We start from the raw sequence: 19,318 nt of genomic DNA on the forward strand, positions 1-19,318 counted from the left end.
AATTTTGACTCGAAAGTCCGTTACACGCGGTGTGAGAGCGGATTGGTTATTTATGACCACTAAGGATTTTCCGACCCACAGTTTGCGTGTCTTCCGCGGTTTTTTAGTTAGGCGTCTGTGAGCAGCTTACGAGTACACTCGTCTCTAAGCTCTTACGAGCTAGCCTGTATATTAGATCTTGTGTTTCCGTGTGTTCAATAAATATACTTTTACCTAAAACTCGGCCTTTAATTATTTGCAAGCAAATAATCAACAATCAGACATTTATTCTGTACGTTTCTAGCATTATATCATGATAGCTGAGATCGAGGCGAATCCAATGACCTATAGTAACATAGTCTTCGCGCGATCTTAAGCCAGTCGAGCATCGCATTGCTCGTCGCGATTTGAATTGTCGCGCCGAAATCGGCCGAAACTTGAATGAGAAACCGAATCTAAAAATGTACAGACATCAATGGAAATAATTTTGTGCATTTATTTCTGAATGTTGTAAGTTTAATTTATTCGTACTCAAGGTCACGCGTAGTTCATGTTATTACAGGTAATTGGATTCGCCTCGATCTTAGCTATCGTGGTATAATGATAAAACTGTGCAATCCCATTTTAAAAAACATGGATGACCTTGAAATCACGAAAAGTATGATCTTTTAGAAAAAAAAGAACTATTTCCACCGCGATACGTGTGTCCCTTTGAACCGTATAATCCGTTCCTCTAGCATTTTTTTATTATCGTTAACGATAACGGAGACGTTGCTTTGTAACAGCTTCAGCGAATCACCCGGTATATACGTATGAAATTTGGCCGACTGTTGCATAAAGCGACGAATAAGAGAGGGAAATGGACGAAACGTGTCCCGCAGTTATTTCCGCTTGTTTTTTTTCCGCAGTGGTCTCCTGCTTTCTGGTGGCGGCGCGGACTTATCGACAGCAGGAGGATATGTTGGCGCGAATCTGTGGCCGGGATAAGCGCGTCTCCGGCGTAATAAAACTCCCGAAGGGAAGCTGGCACCGTTAGTCGGAACTTTTCCTCCTGGCGGAAGAAGAGAACAAGAACAAGGTGCAGAATCAATTCCGTAACGCCGGCATTGTCTGGGCGCAGTCAATCTCGACCCTCGGCTCGCGACAATCTCTTCTGTCTTCCTTCGGAGAAATCGCCACGTCCGTTCCGTTTTTATGTCCAGTTGTTTCGACGCGCCTTCGATTCCATATTCCGTGTTCGAGGAGCCGTAACAGCCCTTTCGCCCCGGCTCGGAACAAAAAGAAAAGAGCCGGCGAAGGATCGGGCGAGGAGGCAGGTCACGAAACTCGGGCGACGACTTCTCGCAGAACTCGCACGTTCCTCCGTTTCAGGCTTTATCCGGCTCCGTGTACCGCAGGATGTCAAGTTGTGACCGGAATCACAATATTTCGGAACGCTGCTTCGACGTTTCCGGCAGCGGGTTCGGCCCCCGAAAGTCGTTCTCTCATCGGCGGCGACACGTCGTTGTTAGGGTCTCCCGACCCCTCCACCCGTTTCGTCTCCTCCTGTCGGGAATATGATGACTTCCCGGCGCGTCGTCGGCACGAAACAGAAAGAAATCGAGGCGAACAAAGCGGAAAAGAATCTCCCGTCGCGGGGCCAATCCAATTCGCGAGCGAGTTATCGGTTCGTCTAATAAAAAAACGCGACACCATGAAGATTCTAGCGACAGAAGCACGCGTTTGCGATACCGTGAAACATCGTGTGTACAAAATAGGGGTAGTTCGCCTATTACCGGACAATACCTAATACATGAGCAGTAGCTATAATTATATAATCGAAATCGTAAAATACAAAACAACGTGTCGACTCCTTAAACGTAGCGAATAAAGTGAATTCATCGTTGCGTTCGACTGCAAGTAAATGTATCACGTAAATTATGGAGCAATATACAGGGTGTCCCACAATTATGGTACTTCCGGGAAATGAGGGATTCCTGAGATCATTTGAAGTAACTTTCTCCTTTACAAAAATGTTCTCCGAGGCATCGTTAACGAGTTATTAACGAAAGACGCTGACCAATGAGAAGCGAGCTCGGCTGGCGCGAGGCGGCCGAGCCAACGAGCTCACGGAGCCCAGTTCCGTTCATTGGCTCGGCCGCCACGCGTCAGCTGAGCTCGCCTCTCATTGGTCACTGTTGTTTCGTTAATAACTCGTAAACGAAGCCGCGGACCGCATTTTCGCTTAGGAAAAAGTTACTTCAAATGACCTCGTGAACCCCTCGGTTCCAGTAAATACAATAATTTCGGGACGCCCTGTATATGTTCAAGATATGCGAACTACAAATATATATGAGTCGTTGTTATATACTTCGGCAAGTACTCTATCAATTACATTTGAATATTTTTGTATTCAGTAGATTATTTCTCATCAATGGAATACTTTTTGATGAGTTAACCGTCCCCTAATTTCGAACAGCACATCTTTCCTCCCTATTGTCAACGTTCCGTACAAATTTTAGATCAAAGTTTTTTTCTTATATTTTGTTTATTTTTTTTCTAGTTCAAATAATGTTAATTTAACGACAACGCGACATCGTCTTTTCTTATTCATTCCGAGAAAACCTTGCGTGTCCGATAATAGACGAACTCCCCCTCCCCCACCCCACAGTTTATCGTAAGGAATTCGGGAATGCAGAAGGAAATTTTTCACGACGGGAAGGAACGTGGAAGATAGAAGTCCGAGCTAAAATATTTCTAAACTCGACGACACGTGTATCGCGCTCTCCTCCCGTAGAAGCCAGAAGTTTCCTTTTTCACGGCGAAATAACTCGGGAATTTTTCTTGTAACGTTCGAAGAAAGCGCGCCGCATTAAATTTTCGAACGGAAGGGAAGTTCGCCGTGGCCGGTGATCCGTACGAAATTCAGGAAGTCGAGCATTGAATAAAACAGGAGTTTTCGTGTATAGATTATCGAGGGAACGAGGCGACAACGTCTCGTCGCTTTGCAACCGGGCACGGAGGATGTGTCGCGGGACGGTGTGAAAAGTGAGAGAAACGGGTCGGCGTCTCGCTGGTTCCTGGCAACGAATATAACGATTAATCGTTCCCGCCGAACTTTATACTTCTCCGCTTTAATAGCCCTGTCCCGTAACTTTAAACGTATGCCGAAAGTTCGGGCGAAGCTTACCGGGGGCGCCGGGAGAGATCATACAAGTCGGTTGAAAGCGAGGCGGACGAAATTACTTTATCGTGTTCCACCGTCGGGGATAGCCTTCGTTCGACGAAGAAAAGATGTGAAACGGGCTCGGAGCGAACAAGAAGAAACAAACAATTATCGAATTGGCTTAAGTCGGAACGAGCTAATATCCATTCCGTCTCGTTATTTCGTCCCACGCGGGACAATTGACGGGATCCTGTTATTTTCTCCGATCCGGAAAGAGGGTGTGTGTGTGTGTGTGTGTGTGTGTGAGAGAGAGAGAGAGAGAGAGAGAGAGAGAGAGAGAAAGAGAGAGAAAGAGCAGAGAAAGGAAGACGTTCGATAATTATCGGCTAATTCGATCGCGAAAGTTTCGCGAGCGTTTCTCGCTGTTACGTAACATGTTGCGCGTTCTACAGAGAAACGGGATCCTTGGGAATTGGAATTCGAAGAGGCTTGCCTCGAATGTCATTAGCCGATACGGCCGGGCGTGGGTGGAAGTTGAAAGACTCGTTTGGGAGTCGTCGTCGCGAGCGTTCGAGCATCGGAAACAGTCAGGCGGGCTCGGAATCGGTTGTTCTAATTGTGAACGGGTGGACGGCGAATCCGTGGACGATTGGTTCCGTGTCCCCGTTTCGGAAAAAGAACGACTCTTTGACGAGTCTGTTCGCCGACGGAGACCGACGAGCAGAGTGGCGAGGAGAAGTGCCGCGCGGCTGGGAACGCTGCTCGGCTGACAAATGCAAGGGAATGCTTGTCCCTGAGTGTCTGGCAAGCCCCGGCCGAGTAATCGAGCGCGTGATCAATGGGCTTAACTTCTCGGTCGAGCGAATCCTGGCGAGAGGAGTAGCGGAAAATAAGAGTGGGACGGGCGAGAGGCATGTTTTCCAGTGGCGGTCGCCACCGCCGTCGCCCGCCGCCTGTCGTCAACGAGATCGTTCCGCGATGAAAACTTACTGCTACCAGGAGCACTGATTTATGACCTGCCCGGCCGCCATCGACCGCCCTCGAACGATCTAGCCGTCCTTTACGGAGGAGATCCCGTTCACGCGTTACAGTCATCTCGAAGAAATTCGGAGCGGCCCGGAAGCCTTTCTTGCAGAAGAATACTTTCGCATCGAAGGATCCTAAGCTCCCAAGGTTCGGAATATCGTGCGGATAACAGGTTGGTGGAACTCGCTGGCCGCGTCTCTCCTCTTAATCCCCTTTAGGCGGCGACCAGCTTGTTTTTCCAAGCGCCCGCTTCCGAATGCTTCACCGGACTCCCTTGTTTCCCGTTTTCGGCATTGTTTTGTCTTCTGGCAACATGCGCCGCTGATTTACGCCTCGATGAACACCCACGAACCTCGTGTACTCTCCCCGCCTATCGATCTGTTCGTCTAAACCGTTTTATCCCCCGGCCTCCCCCCTCCCCCCCCTCCGTCGACGACACGGAATCTTTCTGGATCGGTTTCCGAAGACTCGTGATTCCTCGGTAAATCGTCCGACGGGGCAGATTTTAATCGCGAGCCAACAAAGGAGACGTCCTCTTAATAGACTTCCGGCGGATAGAGCGTTAACTAACGCCGGCGGAACAGGAGGAAATTTTAAACTCGAACGGTTAATGTAGCGCTTGTAACGAGGTCGAGTAATTACGCGAAGGATAATCGATGGCAATGGCTCCTCTCTCGCGAAAGCAGTATTTTAAACAACTTTTTTCTCCGGGGCGGCCGACCGGCCGACGGTAGGAAATCTTTGAAACAAAGTCTATCAAAAGAACGGCGGAGCTCGAAACAGCGATAAACAGCGAGCCGAGGTTCAGTCGATTTCTTGGAATTTTCATTAAGCAGCAAATCGCTCCTCCCCGGTGTTTTCCGGCCACTAAACCTCGGCGGCACGGGCGGCAGCCTTTCGCTTTCTTTCTTTTCCTTGCTTTTGGCTTTCATTAACGGCACGTCGAGCTACTTTGCAATTTCCTTGGGTAGACAATAAGCAACGGCCGTGGAAGAGGAGGACGAAACAAGAAACTCGGGAACTGCGCCGCGCGACTCCGAGCCTGCCCCGAGCTGCTACTACCTTTCATAAAATCCAATTTAAGAACTGCTTCTGATCCCCGGCTGTCCGTCTTTATTCCGTAGCAATAAAGAACCGGCTGGGCCCTCTTCCTTATACACTTGCAAGTAAACTGCCTTTAATAGGACGGTTATTACTTGTGTACCCCGGGCCGGCCCGGTGTCGCGAAAGCAAAAGCCTCGGGATCGACGAGAGAGAGAGAGAGAGAGAGCCCGGCACGAAAAACCATTCGAATCGTCCGAGTTACATTCGATAAATTCGCGTCGCTGTCTCGGTTCTTGCGCCAGCACAGGCCCGCCGCCGTTAGAACTGAATTAGTGCACCGGGGCACAATGCCAAACGCGTATCTAGATGCATGCATATATACCAGCACGCCCGCGCGCCCATCCGCGCTATCGTCTCTCGCAATTTACCGAAAACAATAAGCACGCGCGCAACGTTCGATGATATACAAGCTCTCGCGAGAAATATTATAAACTGTGTGTGCCGCCGCTCTGCTCGCCGTATTTCTCGCCGTTTCACCGACCCGAATATCTCTGTAGGCCCCAGTGAATTACAGTTAACGACGAGTGTCCCGTGTTCCCGCGACGCTCTCGGTTACGGTAATTTTATTGCACTAGCCGCCCGCGGGGACGTACAGGTTAATGAATTCTACTCTAGAGCTCGATCGGCATTGGCCGTCCGGGAAACAACGTTGTTTACGAAGGACAAGGCTCCACGCCGTTTATAGCGTTCCGAAAGTCGATCCACAATTGCGGCTGCTTGAAGCACACGGTTCCGCCGCCTCTGGTGTACTGCGTGTCCTGCGAAGAAACAGATCTCTCGAGTATGCGATAATAAGCGGAACAAAGAGAATGGACGCGCACACCGCTCACCGCTCTGTTGATGTCGCCGACGCAGGTCACGTGAGTGGTCGTTTTATTGGTCACCGTTATGGCCCATTTCGAGTGATCCCGGCTGCTCGAAAATTCGATGTTCGCCGCCTCCAATGTCAGCGATCTGACGTTGTAGATTCTATAATAACACGACGGAAGGATGAATCGGGTTATCTCGATTTCACGGCAGTCGACGACGTTTAAAAAAACAAATATCGATCTCTACTTTCTGCGGGAGCAACTGGAGGGAAGCTTTCCCCGGCCGTTCAGCCAGGATTCCACGTACAGATCCGTCTGCAATTGCGGCGCAACGAAGTCGGCATACAAATCTGAAAGCAGCACCGCGTTACGCAACCGCGAACCAAAACGTTTCATCTACGGAACGTTGTCCGGTTTACCTTTCTGCCATTTGCTGCCTTTGGCGAACGAGGTGAAGTTCGTGGAGCCCAGAGATATTATGCTAGCTTTGTTGTTATACGGGGCCGTTTTGACGCGTTTCTGATTGGTCGCGCTCCACAACACCGGATACCGCACGCCCAGCGATTCGGGCACGTTTTTCGAGTAGACCGATATCTCGTTGTACATCAGCTGCTTGCCGACGATGTCGAACTGATCGCTGCCGAGCGTCACGCAGAGAAAACTCTGCCCGTAAAACGTTCCGCTTTCCGGATAAGCGTATCTGCCTTCGATTGTCACGTCTTTCCTTCTCGAAGGCCGCGTTAATCTGCCACCTTTTGGCACCGGCGGGAAACCGGGCACGCTGTGGATCAACCAGAAGCCTTGGTCGATGCCGGCGATCACCACGCCCTTCGTGTGGCCGTATCTCATGATCGCCGGGGCATCCGGCGGGCTGTCGTTGTACAGTGTCCACAAGCTTTTGTTTTCGTTTGCCTGCAAGCGTGAACGTCCGGTCAATTTCATCGGAGAGCTCTTGGATCAAATTCTTCTTGAGAACAGAATCGACACGATCGAACGTGTAGTTAACCTTTTCGTTATATATATATTTCGACTATAGTCGGCAGATGTATCGAGTGCTAACTATGTACAAGGAGTCCCAAAAATGTCTCGTATTCTGGAAATGGCGGGTTCCTCAGACCATTTGAAGCAACTTCTTCATTTACAAAAATGTTCTCCGAGGCATCGTTAACGAGTTATTAACGAAAAACAGTGACCAATAAGAATCGAGTACGGCTGACGCGAGACGGCCCAGCCAACCAGCGCACGAAGCCCAGTTCCGCTCATTGGCTCGATCGCCTGGCGCCAGCTGAGTTCGCCTATCATTGGTCACTGTTTTTCGTTAATAACTCGTTAATGGTGCCTCGGAGAAAATTTTTGTAAAGGAAAAAGTTGCTTCAAATGACCTGAGGAACCCGTCACTTTCGGATTGCGAGACATTTTTGGGACATCCTGTATAATCGATGTGTATGCGACCACCTGTGCCGACTCTTGCCGGTTAATATTCATACAATATACTCATTTAGCTTTTATTAAGCTCATTAGCTCTTAAAAGAATGTACATACAAGACAATCACAAAGTGGCGTCGAAAGACGTATAAGTCCGAACATCGAAGATTACCGACGTGCAAAGTGCATCGCGGCGCGGTGAAAGGGTTAACCATCGGATGTGGATTCGTTTTTACAATGGACGAGCGACCGGATGTGGTTGTCGCAAAGCATCCGCTGTCAGGTTTCGCTACTAAATGACTAATTAATAGATTGCGGATTTTATGGATATATGACAAGAACGATAATACAACTGTAATTTAAAGCAGTAAAAAGATCATAGAAACATTTAATTCCGTCGATATACTACATTCGATCGATTAAATTGATCAAACGGAGAATGAAACATCCGAAATACCCCTGTTCTCTTGCAACAGATGCAACACATTTTTATTTTGCATTAAGATCCGCAGTCTACTAATTAATGTCTCTTCTGTAGACTCACTCGATCGTAAAGAGGCGCTAATGTGAATCCAGGGATAGAGTTGTTCGAACCAATGGACCTTGTGGACAATCGCCAACCGGTTTCGACGCTTCGGTTCGTTACGAACAAATATGCGAGGCCTTCTCTGATCAAGGGATTGCTGCTTCTCGACGTTTTCGGTAACTTGTACAACACGTACCTGGAAAATCGAACGTCGGGGACAGATTTTGTTGGCGCGTGTCCTCGTTCTCGAGCGCTCATTTATCGAAGCTATTAAGAAGTCGTTTAGTAATTTTCGAAAGCGCTCGTAACGATTTCAGGCATTATCGATGGTTCGCAAACAGATCCAGGAAACAGTTGAAACAATCTATGGAACTGATCAAATTGAATAACAATTGTGCAAACACCTACCAGTCGACTGGCGAATTAGCTTCGTCTCTACATTGCAAACGATCTCGGCCATTTACAGCATTACAGATGATCAGCCATGCGATCGTGTGACGCAGAACACGTGTTATAGGGAACTGAAATAACGAAGAAAGTATGTATTCAGTTAAGCGTCATTCACAAGTATTACTCATAAAGTGAAGTCACGCTGTGATTTTAAGTACTGGGCTCCGACGATCGTCGCATCAAGTACATTTATGCGAGCTGTTAAATCTTGGAAACCTTAAATACCATTTCCTCCTGCACAGAAATTACAATTTTTACGATTAACACTCTATCTACCGGATGCCACACTATAGCTATAGAACAATTGCTTAGGTAATACTTACTGCTAGAACAATGATTGTTAAAAAGCAATTGATCTAACTGTTTGACAGATGTTTATCTCTGATACGTAGAACGAATTCGTTCATTTCCATTGCATTGTAAACTGCACGCGATTGTACAACAATAAATAAGATAGAAACGATACTTGATTTACTCGAATAAATCGGATAAAATTCAAATTCAAATTTTCCTGCCTTTCTTCCCGGGCTATGTTTCAAACAAGCCAGTAAAAATCTACTGCTCGCTAAAAACAATTGCAATGTAACCACGAGCAAAGCTTACCGCAAATATCGATGTTAAAAAATTATTTAAGTTGTTTAAAGTTACATACGTACCGACATTTCTTACAAATAATATGAGACACTGCTGGTCAGAGTCTGTTCATTGCGCTAGCACAGGACTAACTGTTCCCAACGACATGCAAGGTTCATAAACCGAGCACTCTTTTTACGTCACTCTACTTTATTCATCCCATTGGCTGACCGGCCAGTACATATAGTCATGTTTATTACGAGTCATATATCTTTAGTATATTTGAATCTTTTTTATCAGAGAAATTTAATGGCCGAAGAGTACTCCGAGGGTACAAAATTGTTCAGAACACTCTCCTGCATCTATATCATGCAAAGAAAGTTTACATATTAACGCAAATATACACGACAAATGATTTGTGCCACGTTTCCTACAAAGTATAATGTAAATTCTGGCACAAATCATTTGCTTCTGAAAATATTGTATAATAATAGCGCCATTGCGTGCAGCGGAAAGACGCTGAAACTAGTAGACAAAATTACCAACAATTAATTGGCGCTGTACAGGCTCTAAAAGAAGTTTTCGCCACGAGAGGCGTCGATATCGCGGTGTAATTTTCTGTGACGGTACGATTTGGCTAGCAGTTTGAGGATTTTGCCATATACTAATTGGCGTTGTAAGGACCCTTAAAGAAACTTCGAGATCCTGCCACAAGCGGCGCCCCTTGTCGCAAGTGACGCCATTTTTATATTTCTAGAACAGATGATTCTTGTCAGATTTTACATTGTACCTTATGGTAAGACATCAAGAATAAAGATAATAGCAACATTAGAAATATCTTGATTAACTCTAAATTTGTAATTTCGAATGCCACTGGCTGCATTTAAGGGACGTATAGCCCCATCTATTGTCGAACATTCGAAGTGAATGATGGTAACGAAATTTATGATATGATCGACTGCATTGAAACAGCAATATGGCGGTCATAAGCCACAGTGAGCCGAATGTCATAATATCACAATGAGAAAACAAGACATATCGTGTGATGGAGTAAACGCATATTAACAACCGTGGCTCAACGAGATGCTTTCTTAGCGATGACACTGCCTACAGAGCATTTGAAAGCGGCACGACGGATTCCATTGAGATACCTCTAGGAACCGACAAGGAACACAATAATGAGTTCTTCTATCGCAAGACCTGTTACAGTATATTCGTAACGCTGACAAAAGAACACAGAAACGGCTCGCAGATCCTCCGGCGAATGGAGGTATGCGTCTAAAACTATTATTTCTCTTAATCATAGAAAACCTACAATGGATCTTATCATAATAGATTTTTGATAATGCTATCACTAATGTGTTCTATAGAGATAGTCTTCACCTTTATTTTCACTTATAATCATATCCACTAATATGTTTAGATAAATCAGATAAAAACTACTTTTATGTTTCTATAGATTTTCAGTGCTATTGGAAGCACAGTTATAAAGACTCTATAATCTGATGCACAATTGCAAGTCGAAGAGCAATTGTAAGCCTAAACTTTTAATATTTTGTGTGTGCGACATAAGTAAAGATGAATCGAATAGACAGTGATACGGATAATGCAAGAGGCTGGCACGAATGTGCCAAATGGTTGACTAGATGCGGAGCTCTAAGAGCAGATCACAAAGCCAACTGGCCAGAAGCAACTGCATTCGATTTAGCATATACATTGAGGGATGGTGTACTGCTATGCAATCTTTTGAACACAGTGGATGCTGGTTGCATAGATATGAAAGATGTGAATCAGAAACCACAGATGTCACAATTCTTATGTTTAAGGAATATCAAAGTATTTCTGTCCGCGTGCTCAACGATTTTTGGCCTGTCTGAATCAGAACTTTTCGAACCTTCCATGTTGTTTGACCTATCGGGCTTTCATCGTGTACTATGTACTTTATCTGCTTTGTCCAATTGTCCTCGTCTCAGACGCAAAGATATTCCGTGAGTAAATTGTAATTTACAATGTATTGGCTGTAAATTGAATTGTTTTATTATACAATATACTTCTGTTGTAGCGGTTTCACCGTAGGACACTATAGATCGCAAGAAGATATATACAAAGATTTGCAAAGTGCTGGAGCAGGGTAAGTGTCTACGTCTGTCTATAAAATACTGTGCATTTTACACATGCTATCGGTTAAAGCAAATTATGTTAAGAATATAAACGAATGTATCCTATGTAATATACAAAAGCACATGTATATATGTGTTGCACACTGTAACTCGACAGTAACTTTTGTCAATGGGTTTAGCCCCCCAACAAGAGTGGTAGCATTTACCATAAAGCCTAAGGGTATGGATGTAGATGAATCCCAAGTATATCAAGAATTACTTTGCTTCTCGAGTAATTCTCAACACGACTGGCCTTCCGCGAAGAAGGTATCTGTCGTTTGTAATTTCACAGATTATAGTGTTACATAACCAAAGTACCAAACATCACTGTAATCTGCTATCGAAATTGTGATCATTTGCACATAAAATACGTTTTATGTAGAACTTTCATTTATCATCAAGCTACTTACAAATTAGTACAGTGATACTGGCACCACTGTTTTCAAGCAGTAGGGGATGATTCGCGTAAAATAAACACTTAAATATTTCTGCTAGTATTAAAATCTTAGCAATGACCTTAAAAAAATCTTGAAAGTAGCCTTGATCAAGAGATTTGATCACATTTTACGTGATTCAGCCTGTATAGTATTTGCTCTAGAGTTTGTATTGAGCTACGTTTTTTGTTCTCAACAAAATGTATCTTTGTTAGAATTAGTTTTAAGTTTGCCAGAAATTTTATTTTTGTTTCGTGCATGAATAGTGCATGGCTGTTCGTTCATGTTTTTATGCTAAAGCCGCGAGGACGAAGGTCGCCGCAGAAGGTTTAGAAGGCGAGAAGGTGATGAAGCAGGTGGAGGAGGGGACAATGAAGATCCAGTCGGTGAAGAAGACGGATATGGAGCATTTTGCAGCCATGCTCAAAGCGAGGAAATCTACAAGGACCTTTGTAGTCTACACATGCCACCTCCTCCATCTGTTGTACAGGTCGTTAAAGTTTTTTTATTTTATTTATTTGCTATCTATCAATATATATATATTATTTATCTCAATGATCTTATAAAATTATGTAAGCCATTTCATGTCGATCATCGGTCTTGTTACGCTTTATAGTACTCTGCATTCTATATATTTCTATTATGAACGAATCCCTTTTTAATGCATTCTCCTTATAAATAGGATGGTATAATCTCCGGAGCCGGAAAGAGCGATTATGTGATTCAGGAACTCGTTGAAACCGAGCGAAATTATTCGGAAGTCCTTAACAGTTTGCTCAGGCATTTTGCTAGACCGCTCTCATCATTATTGCGACATGAAGATTCGACACGGATATTTTTCGGCATAAAGGAACTCGCAGAAATTCATGCCGGTTTTCATAGTCAGCTCCGAAAAGCTAGAGGCGGTGTTGCTTTAGCTCAGGTCTTCCTTGATTGGCGAGAAAAGTTTCTCATCTATGGTGATTACTGCGCAAATCTTACTCTCGCGCAAAACACATTGCAAGAAGTTTGTGCACGAAACGAAATAGTTAATCAAGTAGTTATCGTAAGTGTTCCAACATTTTTGTTCAACCCATATGATACATGTTTTACTCTATGTAGTAATTAATTTTATACCAATTACAGAGGTGCCAACAAGAAGCTAATAATGGTAAATTCAAGTTGCGGGATATACTCTCTGTTCCTATGCAAAGAGTGTTGAAGTATCATTTACTGTTGGATAAACTAGTAGAGGAGACTCCTAGCGATTGGCAGGAAGACAGACATTATCTTGGAAAAGCTAGAGAAGTTATGGTCGATATAGCTCAATATATTAACGAAGTAAAACGTGACTCAGATACATTGGACATTATAAAGGACATACAGGCATCCATAATTGATTGGGACGTCCAGGAAGATGCACAATTAAAGAACTTTGGACGTTTGCTTAAAGACGGAGAACTTAAGGTGTTATCCCAACAAGCTTATTAAAGAATGTAAACGACATGTTGATTACTTTACAGGTAAAAGCTCATGGTGACCAACGAGTAAAGGCCCGTTATGCGTTCGTCTTCGAACAAGTAGTATTAATTTGCAAAGCAGGTAGAGGAGAACAATACTGTTACCGTGAGACTTTGCGGCTAGATAACTATAGATTGGAAGATCTTACAGCAAGACCAACATTAGGCAAAGATACACGACGGACTTATCAGTGGTTGCTAGTTCACAAACAAGAGTACACAGCATATACTTTGTTTGCCAGAACAGAAGAACAAAAGCAGATGTGGATGAAAGCGTTCCAAGACGCAATGGATAATGTTAATCCATCTGCTTGTCGTAACACCAACCACAAGTTTAAACTTACTACTTTCGATCGACCCCTTAGTTGTCAACGGTGTGGAAAGTTCTTGAAAGGTCGCATATTTCAGGTAAAAAAGATCATCCATACATGGATGATATGGTAAATCAAGCTAATCATCAGATAATAATTAATGAACAAAATAATTGTTATGGCATCTTCCATTGATTCAGGGCTACCGCTGCGAAGTGTGTCGTTTTGCTGTACACAAACAGTGCATTGCACAATCAGGCCGATGCATGCTAGTGCCGCTGCCACCACCACCGCCACCGCCTCTACCATGCGAACGTGCTCTGTCAATGAAATTATGGTTTGTGAATGAAATGGACCGAGACTCTGCTTCTAATAAATTAGAGCATCGCGAAGACGGTACATATATGCTGAGAATGCGGCCAGCAGGACAATCACGTTTGAAACACGAGACGAATTATGCTCTTAGTATCAAGTAAGATTTATTGATTGAAAAAGAGTTTCGTACATGTTAGTCGACAAAAGATTCTAATATACATGTTAATATTACAGGGCAAATGGAGCAGTGAAACACATAAGGGTATTTAAACGTGACGTTGATGGAGCCGATTTGTACTATCTCAGCGAATCTCGCTTCTTTAAGAGTGTAGTCGAACTTGTTGAATATTATGAACGGGCATCGTTGTCGGAAAATTTTGAGAAATTAGATCAACGTTTATTGTGGCCATATAGGCGTGTGCTGGCCAAGGCGCTATTCGATTTTCGTGGAGGAGAACGTAATCAGTTGAGTCTACGACGAGGTTGTAGAGTTGTTGTATTGAGTAAAGAAGGTGATGCCAAAGGATGGTGGAAAGGAAAGATAGGAGATCAAATAGGATTTTTTCCAAAGGAATATGTTGAAGAGGAATAATGACAAATTTTAATACTTAGGTATTTTCAATATGATAGCACGAACGATTCTCAAATATTTTTCATATTAATCGTTTCATCGTGCAATCATAAGTTTATTAAAACATCCCTCAGTAGAGAACGAAAGAAAAAGAGATTAACTATATATAAATATAATATAATACATTTTTACATTGTATAAAATAGAGATAAATTCATTCATGCATCAGTATCATTATAAAAAATGCAGTTTATTTTATTGTTCTCTTTACTCAAGGTTGTACCGTATCACAATTCAATTATATAAATAGAAAGTACATTTGCGTGTATCAGAAGAGCATATAAAAACGACTATATGTAGTGACTTGTATAAATGAAAGGAATTAAATATTTTTCGGTACGATATGGCGATACCATGAAATTTTAGAAAAGATGATTCATAAAGATCAAAGTTGTCTATCTTTGTATATTAGAATCACGTGGAAATATTATATTATATTACCAAATGTTCATAATTTTAGACAACTTTCTTTCTTTATGATTATATTTTAAAGTCAATTGTGGAGTCTCAATTGTATATACTGTAATTCCGTATTGTTAACAATGCAAATTTTAACTATTCCTTAGATATATATATATATACAAATACATACACAAGTATCGCTACACACATTATAGTAGCAAATTCATTGTACTATTTTTTTAACTGTTACACATATTTTCTGATTGTGCCAATGAGAATAATCAATAAAATTTAGTTCTTATTCAAACGTTAACATAAGAAAAAATAGTGCTTCATGATCCTATAATTCATTATTTTCTTTCTTTTTCCTTCCACTATATATAATAGCAGCTACCTTTTGTTCTAATCTTTTACAACCAGTCGTTGCATAAAGATTGTGAGGATCAGGTCCAAAAATCACATAAGACATTGCAGATTGTATCATATCTACAGAAGGACCAATATCTCTGTTTACAAAAGCTTTAACTAAGCATTGTTTTACATGTGCTTCTTCAAGTGGTAAAAAAGGCACATAGTGATCTATGAGACTAGTGTCGATTGTATCACTATGATGAAGACCACCTTTCTCATTAAATGCTCCAACACTTATCAAATTTTCGAAATCTTGAACTTTAGCTTGGCTTCTATGTTTTCCTTCTTCCCAAAGAGTTAATAAGCGTTGTATGATTCGTGAGCTACCAGTATTTGATAAAAATATATATATTCCTCTTTTAGTGTTTAACACAGTACTGGAAAATCTCCATGATTTCAATTGAGTATTATAATCCAAAAACGGTACAAGAGCATTTAATACACCTTCTGGCATTTTATCTACCTCGTCAAATATAAATAATGACCTCTCACAGTTTGTTAAACTATGGATAATAGTTTTACGTAACGCTTCCTGTATCAGACCAAGTAACACAATATAAAAATCAGTTTTTATGTACGTTTAAAAATAAAAAACATATATACATTAGAGCTTTTATTAACTGGATATCTAAGCACTTAAGTTAAGTCCTTAGATCCAAGTAATAATAAAGTTCTAAAATATATTTTTTATTTTGCTTCCAACCTGGCTGTATAATTAAGAACCAAAACTGTACCTTATAGAGTTCAACATCTTGTTCTAAAGGAAAATCGTTGCGACCATTGAAGAAATGATAATATATACTTTGTTCCCCTTTCTTGTAAAATGATTTGGCTATCATTTGAGCCACAAATGTTTTACCAGTTCCTGGAGGACCGTGAAAGCTCATAACCAGAGCTTTTGGAGGATTGACTTGACCTAAATGTCCACGCAATGCACTTATTACTACACGATGAGCTATTTCTTGCCCATAAAGGTTTTCTCTCAAGATATCATCTAATTCTGTGAAAAAATATACAGTTATGATAGTTTCAGTTTTGATATAAATATACATGTAATATTTAATTTTGTAGTTTGATATACTCACTATTGATGTCAGATGAAATATATTCATTATTACAACATTCCATAAAACTACATGGTATGTAATCTATGGATCTATCAAATGCACTATATAAAGACGATATGCCTTTTCTCCAAAAAGATTCACATTTCGCAGAAATTGTCACGAAACTGATAACAATGCATATAAGTAAGAAGCCGGCAAAATTCATTCTCTGCTACTACTCGAAAGTACGCGAAAAGAATTGTACGCAACAAAACTTAAAAGTATCTTGTAATTGTGAAACATAAGTGGTCAACGATCACTTGTTTCAACGCAAATTTATGTACAAAAAATTATTAAATCGTGTGGTAAAGAAATCGCATTCAATTGAAACACCTAAACTAAACCGATGCATACAACTTTAGACATTCGTATAATAAATCGAGACTTCTGATTGGTCTAATTTCTGGTCAGGACTTCTCGTTACAAAAAAAAAAATTCGAAGGTTATTAAAATATAAAAATTTATTGAATATTATAAATTTATAATTCGAAAATGTATTTTAAAAACTTGATTTATACATACGCTGGTCTTTTTTATTAATTGAAAATAATTTTCTTTTAAGGTGCAAATTTTATTGCAATTTATTATTAAATTAAAACAATCACTAATTGATCTTATTGCTACAGTAAAAGAAAGATTATCACTATTAATTGACGTTTTTTATTGCTATTACATAGATTAGAGTCTTGCACAAGATTCACATCGTTTACTAACTGGATCGCTAAATTCAGACCATGATTCAGACCAATTCAGACTGTGGCGGCAGCTAACTGATAAGCAGTCGAAAAACTTTGTACGTTCAGCTCAGTTCAGCTCAGTTCAGGTCGTACTCGTATTTTGTAACAAGTGTTGTACATAATTATTTCAATTGAGGTATAGTCGTTAATATTTAGCTCACATTCTTTTCTTTCTGCACAGTGGTATTTCCGTATACATACATACTCAACAATCTACAAAATAATATTCTTTCCTGATAGAAGAAAAAATATGGCGTCAGAAAATATTCAGTCCGTTACCACTTCTTCTCAAGTATACTCGAAAGCAGAAATAGCTAAACACAACAATACCAATGACGTCTGGGTTATCATTAACCGTAAAGTGTACGATTTGACTACGTTTCTGCGTAAGGTTGATATAATTATAATTTCTTAATTTCAACGTTTTATTTTTTAATGTTTTCATACACCATGTGTTCTCTGTGAAACATTTGCGAAAATTTTATCAATTTTATTTGAAATTTAAGCATCCAGGAGGAGAAGAAGTTATTTTGGAAGTAGCTGGTCAAGATGCGACAGAGCCTTTTGAGGATATTGGTCACTCTAGTGATGCTAGAGAGATGATGATACCTTATAAAATTGGAGAACTTGAAGAAGGGGAAGAGGAAACTACCTGTGACCCAAATGTAGTACTCAATGAAGACAATTCCAGGTAGACAATTGTGGTATTGACGTTACTATATATCGGATAGCACAATTGAAATTCTAACAAGTTGTGCCAGTATGCTTATTAAACTTATAACAATGTGGATGTGGGCTTGCTTTTCTAAACAGCTACAGGGTGAGTGTTGTATTTGTGAATTATGCTTGTGCTATCCGAACCTGTAACATTTTTGAAAATTTAAGGAGTGTAATATGTAAATAGTCGATGCTGCAACGTGTTGTGATGATTGGCAAATTGCAGTGGTTCTTGGAGATCTTGGCTGATACCAATCGCACTTGGAGTTTTGGCAACTCTTGTCTATCGTTACTTTATTAAAGCACACTGAATCATTCCTGATATTTATTTTTTGTAATTTGTATTATACATGGATGATTGTTATCAATGAGAGGATATTACGTATATTGCACATTATTATAATTTTTTTATATCATGGAATTCCACATACAAGCTGGCCTAGCGCAACAAGATATACAAAACTGAAGAACTTATTTGCTCGAATGAAGACAGGGAGTTCATGCATATATATTACGATTCGGGGAACATAATGAGATGCTATGTATGCTAAATAGTAGACAGTAAAAAGAAACACTATTGAAAGTGACATGAAACAATGAGGATAAAAACGGAACGTTAACGAGAGCATAAACCTAAGACGTTAACAGGAGAATACTGTATACAGATTTATATAATATAAATGTTTATAGAATACCAGTAAACTGACAACAAATAGAAGAACACATTTCTTTATCTTACGTCATTGCATAGAACTTCCTCAGAAATGAAAGGATGGAAGAAGAGATACATAAATTGAACGAAACAGTGAATTCAAAACGATTTTTTACTCATACAAGTGCTCTTACATTCAGTATAAAAAGTCACACGTAACGAAAATGATAAAATAAGTTAAAGAAACCGAAAAAAGTCCCGAAAAGTAGTGGTGCATTTAAAAATAAAACATATTAATGAATATTCATTGTAAATTTTTGTGTATTGTATAAATAAACTACTTTTTGTTATGTTTCTTGGATGTACTCTTGAATTACATACCGTTCTTCAGAATCGAGCAATCAACAATTGTAGTTGAAATACGCTATTAACAATTGCAAGTTCATGATCTAATTTTTAATCTGACTAATGTATAATCGGTAATTACCGACATTAGAATCAATCAATAAAATTAAAAATTTCAATCGATGTAACCCTTGCGTAGGCAACCGGATTTCTGTAAATCCGTATCTGTATACATATTTGCTATATTGTCTTCAACAATTCCTTATGTTCTAAAAATATCACAAACCTACCCTGAATGTTTATTTTACGGACATTATTACATCGATTCATAGATTCAAAATAAAAATTCATACAAAAAATTTCAAATCAATGCTCGAAATTTATGTATGCATTTCGGTTGCCTACGCAAAGGATTTAATCATGATACCGTTACTACTTTACCGACCGGTGCGGTTATATTTCAACAAATTCAAGGTACATAAGTCCAACAGTAGTGTTTTAATTGAACTAGTTTCTCAGCGAATATGATGTTTCAGAATACAGACAATACATGAATGCATAA

At 40.7% G+C, this 19,318-nt stretch overlaps 4 protein-coding genes across 7 annotated transcripts; 2 read left to right on the top strand and 2 right to left on the bottom strand.

The window, feature by feature from the left end:
* Window positions 1-5,781: 5,781 nt before the first annotated feature.
* Window positions 5,782-9,237, bottom strand: DNaseII (deoxyribonuclease II). The gene is made up of 7 exons (XM_076524383.1): window positions 9,121-9,237; window positions 8,423-8,535; window positions 8,033-8,210; window positions 6,483-6,975; window positions 6,311-6,413; window positions 6,085-6,223; window positions 5,782-6,012 (listed from the first exon to the last, which is right to left on the bottom strand). Exons 1-7 carry the CDS (start codon window positions 9,124-9,126, stop codon window positions 5,908-5,910), a joined length of 1,137 nt encoding a protein of 378 aa, XP_076380498.1. The 5' UTR covers window positions 9,127-9,237; the 3' UTR covers window positions 5,782-5,907.
* Window positions 9,238-9,790: 553 nt separating this feature from the next.
* Vav (Vav guanine nucleotide exchange factor) lies at window positions 9,791-15,095 on the top strand. Of its 2 annotated transcripts, none has more exons than XM_033472271.2 (9): window positions 9,791-10,307; window positions 10,497-11,025; window positions 11,100-11,168; window positions 11,337-11,463; window positions 12,313-12,675; window positions 12,756-13,076; window positions 13,133-13,537; window positions 13,641-13,912; window positions 13,990-15,095. In XM_033472271.2, the coding sequence occupies exons 2-9, from the start codon at window positions 10,616-10,618 to the stop codon at window positions 14,345-14,347; spliced, it is 2,325 nt and encodes a 774-aa protein (XP_033328162.2). In that variant the 5' UTR covers window positions 9,791-10,307; window positions 10,497-10,615; the 3' UTR covers window positions 14,348-15,095. The 2 variants fall into 2 exon arrangements, with proteins under 2 accessions (XP_033328162.2, XP_033328154.2); XM_033472263.2 differs by lacking the exon at window positions 11,337-11,463 and adding an exon at window positions 11,931-12,120 and having other exon boundaries at window positions 9,792-10,307.
* Window positions 14,369-16,968, bottom strand: LOC117221350 (torsin family member). 2 transcript variants are annotated; one of them, XM_076524409.1, is made up of 4 exons: window positions 16,828-16,968; window positions 16,285-16,430; window positions 15,934-16,199; window positions 14,369-15,731 (listed from the first exon to the last, which is right to left on the bottom strand). In XM_076524409.1, the coding sequence occupies exons 2-4, from the start codon at window positions 16,325-16,327 to the stop codon at window positions 15,129-15,131; spliced, it is 912 nt and encodes a 303-aa protein (XP_076380524.1). In that variant the 5' UTR covers window positions 16,328-16,430; window positions 16,828-16,968; the 3' UTR covers window positions 14,369-15,128. The 2 variants fall into 2 exon arrangements, with proteins under 2 accessions (XP_076380524.1, XP_076380523.1); XM_076524408.1 differs by lacking the exon at window positions 16,828-16,968 and having other exon boundaries at window positions 16,285-16,816.
* Window positions 16,969-17,292: 324 nt separating this feature from the next.
* Cyt-b5 (Cytochrome b5) lies at window positions 17,293-18,766 on the top strand. Of its 2 annotated transcripts, none has more exons than XM_033472225.2 (3): window positions 17,293-17,433; window positions 17,549-17,733; window positions 17,947-18,766. In XM_033472225.2, exons 1-3 carry the CDS (start codon window positions 17,293-17,295, stop codon window positions 17,966-17,968), a joined length of 348 nt encoding a protein of 115 aa, XP_033328116.1. In that variant the 3' UTR covers window positions 17,969-18,766. The 2 variants fall into 2 exon arrangements, with proteins under 2 accessions (XP_033328116.1, XP_033328089.1); XM_033472198.2 differs by having other exon boundaries at window positions 17,986-18,766.
* The last annotated feature ends 552 nt before the right edge of the window (window positions 18,767-19,318 follow it).

The sequence above is a fragment of the Megalopta genalis genome, chromosome 1, assembly GCF_051020955.1.
Source record: "Megalopta genalis isolate 19385.01 chromosome 1, iyMegGena1_principal, whole genome shotgun sequence".
Lineage (NCBI taxonomy): Eukaryota > Metazoa > Arthropoda > Insecta > Hymenoptera > Halictidae > Megalopta > Megalopta genalis.

Excerpts from the sequence above, each read along its gene's own strand:
- Vav (XM_033472263.2), top strand. The coding sequence starts at position 10,616 with ATGAATCGAATAGACAGTGATACGGATAATGCAAGAGGCTGGCACGAA. Across the intron at positions 12,676-12,755 it reads TAGTTAATCAAGTAGTTATC|AGGTGCCAACAAGAAGCTAA; the intron begins GTAAGTGTTCCA and ends TACCAATTACAG. Across the intron at positions 13,913-13,989 it reads AATTATGCTCTTAGTATCAA|GGCAAATGGAGCAGTGAAAC; the intron begins GTAAGATTTATT and ends TTAATATTACAG.
- Cyt-b5 (XM_033472198.2), top strand. The coding sequence starts at position 17,293 with ATGGCGTCAGAAAATATTCAGTCCGTTACCACTTCTTCTCAAGTATAC. Across the intron at positions 17,434-17,548 it reads TGACTACGTTTCTGCGTAAG|CATCCAGGAGGAGAAGAAGT; the intron begins GTTGATATAATT and ends TTGAAATTTAAG. Across the intron at positions 17,734-17,985 it reads CTCAATGAAGACAATTCCAG|TGGTTCTTGGAGATCTTGGC; the intron begins GTAGACAATTGT and ends GGCAAATTGCAG.
- LOC117221350 (XM_076524408.1), bottom strand. The coding sequence starts at position 16,471 with ATGAATTTTGCCGGCTTCTTACTTATATGCATTGTTATCAGTTTCGTG. Across the intron at positions 16,200-16,284 it reads TATTTCATCTGACATCAATA|AATTAGATGATATCTTGAGA; the intron begins GTGAGTATATCA and ends ATTTTTTCACAG. Across the intron at positions 15,732-15,933 it reads AAGATGTTGAACTCTATAAG|GAAGCGTTACGTAAAACTAT; the intron begins GTACAGTTTTGG and ends GGTCTGATACAG.
- DNaseII (XM_076524383.1), bottom strand. Across the intron at positions 6,224-6,310 it reads TCCAGTTGCTCCCGCAGAAA|AATCTACAACGTCAGATCGC; the intron begins GTAGAGATCGAT and ends GTGTTATTATAG. Across the intron at positions 6,013-6,084 it reads TCGGCGACATCAACAGAGCG|GACACGCAGTACACCAGAGG; the intron begins GTGAGCGGTGTG and ends GTTTCTTCGCAG.